This window comes from Gadus macrocephalus, chromosome 10, assembly GCF_031168955.1.
Source record: "Gadus macrocephalus chromosome 10, ASM3116895v1".
NCBI classification, from domain to species: Eukaryota; Metazoa; Chordata; class Actinopteri; order Gadiformes; family Gadidae; genus Gadus; species Gadus macrocephalus.
The window spans coordinates 17302947-17313639 of NC_082391.1; the positions used below are offsets into that span (position 1 = coordinate 17302947).

The following is a 10693-nucleotide window of genomic DNA, read 5'->3' on the forward strand; positions in this document are numbered from 1 at the left end:
CTTGATCCACATCACCTCAATGTAGGAGAAGTGCTCCAAACGTAATGTTGTTCATCTCTTTTTCAACACGATGCATAATGATTTGTTTTCTGTGCAATCCTATCAAATCAATAAACAGAACTTCAGATGGTTAACCATGAAAGAAAATGCAATGAATTATATAAAATAAAAAGCGCAATACAAAAAGTCTACAGAAGTTTGTGCGTTTCTATGGGTTAAATGAGGAAAACAAAGATATAGTTTGTACGTTAAATACGATTTGTACTTTAAAGATACATTTTAATTCATATAAACTGATTAAAAGTAGATAATTAAATGTATTTGACGTGTAGACCATGCTACTTTTCCTCTGCAACATAACTTGTAGTCTCAGTGCCAGCCCCAAGTATTTGAAATGAGACACTATTGTTCAACACTAGCGTTTGCAAAGAATTGAGTTTCAAGGTGATAGCCACTTCTTGTATACAATTCTGATGTCTAGGGAATTCCTTAATTTGGTGCTCATCAGGCCCCCCTGTGTGTGTGTGTGTGTGTGTGTGTGTGTGTGTGTGTGTGTGTGTGTGTGTGTGTGTGTGTGTGTGTGTGTGTGTGTGTGTGTGTGTGTGTGTGTGTGTGTGTGTGTGTGTGTGTGTGTGTGTGTGTGTGGGCGGATTCTGGTGCGCATGGTGATTGCAAAAGTGCAATTTGTTTTCAAGTCAGAATGATGTTCAATATTTCCAAATGATGTTTCAAATTCAGACGCCTTGATTTTCAGATGTTCTGAATGTTTCAAATAAAGCATGATGTTTGGAATCAGGAAGTTTTGAGGTTTTCAAATGAAGCATGATGTTTTGATGTTTTGAGGCACTTCAACACAAAAACATCCTGTGATGGGAGCCAGAGGTGTGTGTTAAGACAGAGTTTATTTAATTGGAGATTCAAGTAGACTACACATAGCAGAGGTCAAGGCACTGATGCTTACGATCAAGACATGAAAAATAACAGCATTACCTACGTACCAATACACATAAGATAGCTTTACTCCATAACAACAATTTGTAATAGCAGTGTTCATCTACACGTCTTCTATATTTCATTCGGTTAAAATCTTTTATAGGTAGCACGGCAACACTTTAGAGATTGACCCATGTGCAAAGGCAAAACTGATCAGGCAAACCTAAGTTAAAAAAAGCCTTGCTTTTCATAAATAGGAGTTAGTAGCATCGGTACGTAAACTTTAGGTTGAGCTTTTTCTTGTCTCCTTTCTTTTTAATCAGGGGGTTTGATGGTGCAGCTTCATATTCAGTGATGGACGCAACGCAAATGTGCGGTAAAGAATCTTTTATAAAAAAAAAATAATACAATAAAATAATGGTAACACCCCCTCCCCCCCACCCTAAAGGCTTGAGCCACTTGGACCTAAGCCAACACACCTGGTTCCCTCTTCCTGGCCTGTTGCAGCAAATGCCCTCAAAGTAATCTTTGTGCTCCGCCGACCCAACACTCAACACATGACATTCTTTCGAGCGCCTTGCACTCCCGGTGCCACGGCGATCTTGACTGCTTCGGTAAATGAGTGGTGAGCTCTGCGTTTCGTCCGACGGCACCCTAGCTTGCGAAACCGGAGAACATAGTCTGAGTCGTTTGACCAACACGACTCGAGGCCTAAAGTCCACGGTGAACAACCCCTTCCTCGTTCCAACCACCCACCATCAGTAAAATCAGCGTGCTCCACTCCGTTTGAAAACAGGTCGGTGTAGCTGCATCGACTTCCATCGTGCAAAGTAACTAACAGCATGTCCCCCCGATGTGCATTCACTCCAAGGCGTCGTCCCACCGTCTATGGGTCCTTTCACGGTTTATAAAAGGTCCTTTCGTGTCAGATACCTCCTCCCTGAACCCCGGCCCGCGTCCTCATCAGGCCGCCTCCATGGTGTCCAAGATGTCCGTCTCCCCGTCGTCCGGTCGGCTGGCGATGCCCGGCGGCAGCTCGTCCGCCACCAGCACCATGGTGGCGTTGGTGGAGTAGGAGTTGCGCGGCTCGCCGGACCTCCGCCCTCGCCCCCGGCCCTTGAAGCACACGCAGCGCAGGCAGTCGTGGACGTTGTGCTTGAAGAGCCGCTTGCACGGGTGGAAGTACTGGTAGAAGAGCAGCATGAAGAGCACGGCCATGCCGTAGCACACCACCAGCTGCACCACCAGCATGGGCGCGCACACGTACTCGTAGAAGTCCGACTTGTGGACGTACCACAGGCCGATGAGCAGGCAGTTCTCGGCGAAGCGGGCCGTGTAGTAGACGGCGAGGCGGTCCCAACGCTGCTTCTTCTCGATCAGCTCCCGGTGGCTCAGGTCCAGCTGCACGGCCGACCAGCAGAAGACGTTGATGCAGGCGTAGAGCAGCGTGAACATGCACAGCACCACCGTGGTGCCCAGCTTGGAGAAGTTCTTCTCCACGTTCTCGGGCAGCGTGCCCCTGCGCGCCCAGAACTCGGCCCACGGCAGGAAGAAGAAGAAGAGCAGGTTGACCAGCCCCACGGGGATCATCCAGTGGACGAGCGCCGTGCTGAACAGCACCAGGGACGTGATGCGCGTGGCGATCTCCAGGCCCCGCCAGACGATCATGCAGACGTAGGCGCCCGGGCGCAGCCGCACCTTGTAGTTGTCGTAGCGGATCTGGATGGCGAGCACGCTGCACACCAGGGCGCCATACGTGATGGACACCAGGGTGATGACCATCAGGGCGACTGGAGGAACCAGAGCACACGCACAGACAGAGACACACACACACACACGCACACACACACACACACACACACACACACAGGGATCCTTAGAGAAGACACTGTACCCTCTGAGAATCAAGCCCACTATGGACTAAAAAGGACGACCAAGCGGTTTCGAGTCGTTTTCAGCCCTCTCTTGGGTTGTAACGCAGAAAACTGCTGACACCCAGTGGTATGTACGGAATACACCATCGACAAGGTTATCGTCATTTCTAATGGATTGATTGGCAAGTGCCCCGTTGTTACAGCAATTATGAGTCACCGTTACACTCAGGGAACTTTTACAACCATTCTGAGGAACTTGATGTGCTGTCAAAAAAAAAGACATATGACTTGACTTTTGTAGTTCCTTGGAATGTTGTTTAAACAGAAACTGGAGCCTGGTTGTGAATTAGTTAGGAGTATTACGTGTGAATTTAAAATAAGTACGAGTAGGTCATTGAGTCGATTTACCCACAGATTCAGCTGTGGGTAGTCTTGTTTCTTAGGTTAGGCATGGATACTGCTAAATAATTACAACCAAGGGGATGCCTTATAGGGCACCATGTATACAAATATGACATTTTAAATATGTCATTGCTTCCTATCAGCTACGATTACACGAGAGTCAAGCTGATTAAAACTCAAGGCGGCTTCTTATCGGGGGGGGAGGAGGGGGGGTGTTCTTACCCCGTGTGGGGAGGAAGTACTTCTCCTGGATGGTGGCGTACAGCTGCAGCGTGAGCTGGGGGGTGGAGCCCAGGAAGGCCTGGATCAGCGCCGTGCGCTTGAAGGCGTTGCGGTGAGCGGCCAGCTTGCGCTCCGAGTGTCCGATCTCCCACTCCATGGGCATGTCATGGCCCCGCTTCAGCCCGATCTTCCTGGAGATGGTGACGTAGGGCTCCTCTTTCTTCCCGGCCTTGTAGTAGACCACCAGCGCTTCCAGGCACCTGGGGATCGACATGGAGAAGAGAGCAGGGCTTAGAGATGCTTGGGCAGGGTATATATTTTGACCCAGAGGGGGGCAGTAGCACACTATCACTCCTCATATTTCAGCTCAAGCTGAAAAGTGTGCAGATAACTTACGTGTGTTGTAAGTCATATAAGGAGAATGTTTAGTGACTGGATGAAATGATGACCAAACTGATGACCTGATTCATGTGTAACATTACAGTTGGCAAAATCGATCCATCCGTCTGTTTGGACAAGTAACCCCATAGTATGGCTACTTGTTTAGCTTGCATTTCCCGGAGAGGGGAAACCTAAAGAGGTTAGGATCAAACACCTTGGAAACAATGGTGTGCTGCGAGAGCAGCCCACTTCAACCCTGACCACATGTGATTAGCATCTCTGCCCATTGCTATGCCTTATACAAATTAGCAGTGTGGCTTTAAAAAACAATTCTTTGGCAGGTTGATTTGTCATTTTCCATATCACAAAATATAGTTGCCTTCTTGATTTTGGTTTTTAATACAGGAACTAGTACTTGAGTTAAAGTTCTCCATTAGCCAGTATACTCATGTAGATGTTCTTGATATTTTAATATACTTTGGTATAAAGAATAAAAAGTATTTGGTGGTGAGGAGACATGTTGTCATAGTGACCAAGATCGGTTTGGCTTAAAGTGACTCATGTTTCAAACTGAATATTCACCGGCGGTAAATAACGCATAGTAATCCAAATAGGGGTTTGTCCCAAAACAAATGAAAGTGGCCTGTCGGAATTTCTACAAGCTGCAATGCTGTTATTGCTAAATATGTCGGGCAACATTAGCATATTTTAGTACTTTAACTAATTGTGTGATTTCTTGAAAAACAAGTTATTCTAGTTTGTGCACAACCCAAGTATGTGCACAACACACGTATTTCAGGAAACTCTTCTGCATCTGTGTCTGCAGGGGATTGTGTACAAAGAGGCTCTCCAGTTCTACACTTCTATACATGATTCAATGGCAAGGAACAACACCAACATATTGTTTTATGGTTGTACTGTTAACAGATGATGGACAAGCTCATTTTTAAGTTTGTATTGGCTTGAGGTTTACAAAGTATATCAGAGTTATGTTGTTAGGACTGTGTATCACAGACTGTTACTGGCTGTTTATAAAACTCTTGAGAAATGGTCTTCAGTATCTGTGTTCATTCGATATGATGACCCAGGCATATAATGGTTTGTATGGTTTTTATCCCCCCGCCCCCCAAATACCAGACCCTGAAAATATTTCCAACATATATACTATATAATATACTGGGCCTAAAGGTTGAGGAACCCTGGACTAAATAACGGAATGAGTGTGAAAATCCACTAGAGGGCAGTAAACGGCAATGAACCGAACGTTCAACAGAATGAACAGCGTTGGGTCTAAATAAGGCAAGACGTGGCTACATTTTCAGTCACAAGGTGAATGTAATGACTGTTTACCGTCAAAGAGAACATTGCTGTGGTCATCAAAAGTATCATCATACTAGTAAAAAGTATCAAGTCATCATAAATTGTCTCCTCCCTTTCTCCCCTAACTTCTGCATGTCTTGTTTTCGTTATCATGCCACCATCTGACATATCTAAAAAGCTCATGGTTTAGAAATAATAATAGCGTTATCGCATTTTTAAGCCATCCAATGGTTCTGGCTTTGATGTGATTCAGTGAGAACTCATTTATTTAGTGCAGGTTTCTTTAGAGCAGCTGTTCTTTGTAACCGTGCACAGCCCGTGTGGATTCCCCAACCCAACACTAGAAGTAACAGAACAGTTCTGGAATGTTGTCTGTCTCTCCAAACAAGCTGCGGATCCAAGTTTGGACATAGTGGGTCCCTCATGCTATCGCAGTTGCCAACAGCTCAGCCGCCATACTGCTGACATTCAAAGTTCAGACTCAGCCGTCAGCCATTTTCAGTCTGTGTTATTTCAGCTGTCGCTTGGTGGACCCTTTCCCTGTGCTGGAAACCTGGAGAGCATACGCTGAATCACAAAAACACCTCCACAAACACACCGTTCCGAGGAAACAAGACACTGTTTTATCTACCAAGTTTGGAGGCATAATAGAATAGTCTGCAAGCTTCATAAATATGTTGATGCAACATAGTCAGAGTGATAAGTATCCCGTGCTTGGGGTAGTTATAGTGTTGTACTGTACTGCACAGTTATATAAGGGAGGATGAGCATAAGACTGATTCACTGCCCATTATCCTTCATGGAAACTGATCAAGAATGAGGATCTAGCTACGCTGAGTGTACCCAACGTGGATTCCTGATCGTGCGTGAGTGCTTATGAGGTGAAATTACCCTCTGAAGAAAAAAAATAAAAATAAAATCGGAGGCCAGGCGAACAGATCAATATGGGAAAGCATTCAGTGCACTCTAAAATGAGACCGACAAGAGGTTGTCATAGCAGAATCTCAGTATGTGTCTGCACTGAATTCAGAAAACACAGATGCTATCACGCAGTACACATGGTGCAAAATTATCTCGTACAACTGGCACAGTAGCAAACGTTCTTTACGACTATTTACCATTTCGACAACAAGCCATTATTACACCCAAGCGACTTGCATGGGACTGGGTGAGGGCGTTCGATCGAGGATGCCTGCGATTAGAGGACCATTATTGCTTATACGAGCAGATGCATAGGAATGTGTCGAAGCCGAGGGGCAGACAGTCAAACAAATAAGACAGTGAGCAAACATCAAGCAACAGATACAGTGCAAACAGTAAAAAGAAGGTGCAGCCACTAAGGTAATGCTGTAGTATAATAAGCTGAGGGTATCGGGATTCAAGCACACGCCCTTTAGACTGGGAGTCACACACCCTAGCCCCTCAACTATCAATCCCGCATACAGTAATAAAGCATAATCCTCTGGGTAGTAAAATGTTAATCATTTTGAATATCCTCCTTTGAATTGAATAACCCGTTTGCTATAGACTTGCATCAAACTCTTCAATCCGTAGAGGGGCTTTCAACTAAAACTTGTAAAAGTGCACTTTTCTTTTTTTAGGGAAGAGATAAACCCATTGTTAGGTCTAATTATACTACTTCATCTCTGCAAGCTGAGACTAGAGCAGTAATATGTGGTGTGCCATTTGGTAGCTAGTGTCCCCCCCTGCCTTGTCAATCCGGTATCCTGCTCCTGAGAGAACAAGTCCGGACCCGTTTCGACCGAAGACACCACCTAGCTCTGCCCCATGAACTCCCAGGGCTCTCCATTGCAGAGAATCAACAAACAAATCGTAAACAAATCAACACTTCCATGCCAGTACAAGGGGGATCGTAAGGGAAGCAAAGAAAAAGCTAGCTCAGTAAATGAACCAAGGAGTACTGAGACATTTGTGAACAAAGAAAAATACAGAAAAATACTAGGGCTAAAAAAAGCAATGCCATTTGCTTTGCTCAGGAGACATCCGCCTGTGAAGCAATCAGCCATTGATAACATATCCTGTGGCCAAATTGGATCATCTACTAGACACTAGCCAGAGTATATTACCGGCAATGACCTCATACCCATGATCAACAGGAAAGCTACCAGTAGAAAAATTAAATAAAGTGCATTATCTTGTAGGTCAGCTCCGGCCTCTTAGATTTGATGTTATTATTGTCTCTGCTCAGCTCTTGAGTCATCTCAATCAAAAGTATTTTAAAATGGAGGCTTGCACAGTATATCCTAAAACCAATCATACATCTGTAAAACTGAACAGGTCATCGAACTACGTCACCACCCGGTTCGATTAACATTGTGTGACAGGCTTCCTGTCTGGGGGGTTGACCTCAACATCTAGCTACTGTGTAATTATAGAAGCAGAGCTATAAACGACCCTGGCCTCGCTCCCGACAGGCCTACCACTGTGGAGCTTCGGAGACCCTCTGAATGCAAATAAACATGTTCGGATGGCCTGAATCATGTAGTACTATCTATGCGATAGTACCATCACAAAGTGTGTGTGTGTGTTTGTGTGTGTCTTTATTTGACTATGAACAAATATATCAAAAAGGTTTAACTCTAACTGAATCTTCTTAGTTAGAAACAGCAGAACAACCCATCATAATTGTTTACATTGAATAAAAAATGAAGGCCACACCCTGTACTTCCTTGAACAGTGAAGTCTATGTCGGTTAAAAAGCCTGCCAAATCAAAGATCAGCACAAAGGGCCAGGATTAGTCTCTCCACCAATTGCTACATGGGAGTGGTGACTCAATATTTATCCAACAGGTTATGGACTGGGAGCACTTTGCATAGGCTACTCCCATTTCAGTTACTATAGTTGAATGAATATAATAATACATTTAGATTTAAATTTTGGTATTTACCTATCTGATTTACCCTATCTAAGTGGGTAGGTTATATATGGGTTGTATGGTTTTAACAAGGTCAATAAGGTGCACTGCATTGCAATGGACTGGGTTCATGCCCAGTGGAAAGTACTGGTGGCCGTGGTGGGGACATACGCCTTCGTGGCTAAACATACCTAACCACAGGCCCCAGGAGGAGGAGATGCAAGAAGAGCACCAATGGACGGTCTCTTCCCAGGTCTCGATGGAAGAACGTCAGCGCCATCTGAATCAGGACAGCGGGCATTAACACGAACGAGATCGTGAAGCCCAGCCAGACGGTGTCCTCGGTCTTGTGGTACATGCTACACATCACCGAGGCAGTGATGAACTCGGCACAGTACAGCAATGTGGCCAGCACCACGCTGAACGGGGGCTTGATGCGACTGTGATTGACCACCAGCATGACTCCGTTTTCCATTGACGCACCATCGTGCTCGGATTGTTCGGCCACGTCTGGCGTCTCCCTTTCGATTGGGTCGTGGTCCTCCATGGCTGGTGGGATGGGGTGATAAGGTTATACGACGCACTTATCGCATATTGGGAACTTCTTCTGACCGCCGAAATGCACCGGTTTGAGTGAAAGATTCCTGATAGGATCTTCGTCTTCCTTGTATCACGTTACATCTCGTAAACAAGCACTTTGGCTCATGTTTTGATTGTTTACCCGGTATATGCTATCGCTGTTCGTACGTCATTCATCGTAGTAACACCGTTCTTCATTAATTTAAAACCCGTTTACTGTGTCGTATTCATTGTTATTACAGCGATAACGTTACATTGATTCACTTTAGGTAAACTTAAGTAAGCCCACGTCCATAAATGATCCACATATTATGTCCTACGTTGTTGTTGCAGTTGTTGTTGCAGTTGTTGTTGCAGAGAGTTCGGTAACGTTAATATCCACCACAACGCCCTGGCAATCGATCCTGGTGACCACAGCAGCTCATGATAAAATCCCTTCAAAGTAATGCCCCGCTTTTGCACTGCTCTGTTGTTCTGGTTTACACAGGTGTGCCTTCAACTTGACGTGCTTTCGTAGTTCACAGCCTAGCCGCTCTCGTATCCAGCCTCTGGGTCCTAGTGCGACTAAACTGATAGGACCATAATTGTGGTGTTATCCCGGTCCACCACAATGTAATTTCCGGTCTCTCTCGCTGGTGTCTCTCTCTGGTGCTATCCCGGTCCACCACAATGTCATTTCCGGTCTCATACGTCCTATCCCTATCCCACAAGAATAATTACATTGACAAGGAGGCCCAAAGTAGTTTTTGACAAAATTATGACGAAGCAATATCTGAAACAAGTCACGGCAACGGATATCACTCTATCGAAAGTAACTCCCTCTCTCGCTGCTAAACCCATGGCCCGTGGAGTCCCGCCCTCTCTCCTGACGCTCATTTGGAGTATTATTTGCGTGTCGGTTGGTCCGTCACCGCTCGTACTGTTGCAATAAATAATATCTTTCAGTACCAGAGATGGCGCCATCAGCCAAGTTTGTTTTGGGTGTTCGATTGAGCTTAAAACGGCTTTTTATAAGAACAGCTAACAATACACACCCTCGCGTTGTTGACAGAATTAGGTCTTTATTTAAATCACAGTAATGTGTTATGTCGTTTTCAGTTAATAAGACGGTGTATAAAGGGATCAGCTACTCAATGTTTCTATTAATATCTTTAAATGTTTCCAGGAGTCATACAGATTTTCCTGTGCTGCTTTTTGCTCCATAGAAGGCAACTTGACATGTATACACTAAATGTTTTATGAGGAAAAAAAATACTTTGCATAGATAATACTTTGTACAAAAAAACACAAAATGTATGGGCTAGTAAAAGGACTGCAAGCAGTTTTGTTTTAAAGTAGTCAAGTGGCACCTCCTGGTTAGTCAATTGTAATGCAAAACTTGGTAACTATATAATATGTAATTATATTAAATATAATACCATTGTGGGTTAATGTAAGAATATATCAATAAATGTAAATTCCAACTATTCCAATAAAATTCCAATTAAAGGTGTAGTGTGTAGAATTCAGCGGCATCTAGTGGAACGGAAATGTCATGTAATATTCACAAGCTGTAACCTCATCTCTAGATGCCACTAAATTGTACACACTACACCTTTAATCTAACCGTTGATCTATTATGTTCCTATATTTTTCCATTAAATCGTATGTTTGTATCCAACATCTCAAACCAAATAAAGACCTTTCTATATTGTTAACCGCCATGGCTCATTTCCAACATAGTTCAGACAGAGCTCATTCTCTCTCCCTCCCTCTCTATATCTCTCTATCTCTCTCCCTCATTCTCTATATCTCTCTCCCGAATCACATGTAACATGAACCATGATGCGAGCGCAACAGTGAGCTGTGGTCAGTCAGTGACTTCAGAATGCTGGGCCGTTGTGTCACAGGCCCAGTGTAAAGCCAAGAGGGTGTGGCATTCAAACATCCAGCATTGGATTTAAGGGTTGCTGCCTTCGATCAAAAGCCGACCAGCTCATCCCATGTTAGGAAAAGCATTTAAAACCATTTTCGAATGAACTTAACGAACGCAATGATTGCGGATGGAAGGTGAAGAGTGATTATTTGCAGAAATACTAAACAGACAAATGTCCTTGAGACCATGGG

At 44.4% G+C, this 10693-nt stretch overlaps 1 protein-coding gene across 1 annotated transcript; it reads right to left on the bottom strand.

Moving 5' to 3' along the window:
• Window positions 1–885: 885 nt before the first annotated feature.
• On the bottom strand, window positions 886–9227 carry xkrx (XK related X-linked). The gene is made up of 3 exons (XM_060062947.1): window positions 8200–9227; window positions 3432–3691; window positions 886–2723 (listed from the first exon to the last, which is right to left on the bottom strand). The coding sequence occupies exons 1-3, from the start codon at window positions 8553–8555 to the stop codon at window positions 1897–1899; spliced, it is 1443 nt and encodes a 480-aa protein (XP_059918930.1). The 5' UTR covers window positions 8556–9227; the 3' UTR covers window positions 886–1896.
• Window positions 9228–10693: the final 1466 nt, after the last annotated feature.

Bases quoted from the DNA above. Each gene is read 5' to 3' on its own strand.
- xkrx (XM_060062947.1), bottom strand. From the start codon at position 8,555: ATGGAGGACCACGACCCAATCGAAAGGGAGACGCCAGACGTGGCCGAA. The intron at 3,692-8,199 runs GTATGTTTAGCC...GTCGATCCCCAG, and splicing joins CTCCTGGGGCCTGTGGTTAG to GTGCCTGGAAGCGCTGGTGG. The intron at 2,724-3,431 runs GTAAGAACACCC...TGGTTCCTCCAG, and splicing joins GTACTTCCTCCCCACACGGG to TCGCCCTGATGGTCATCACC.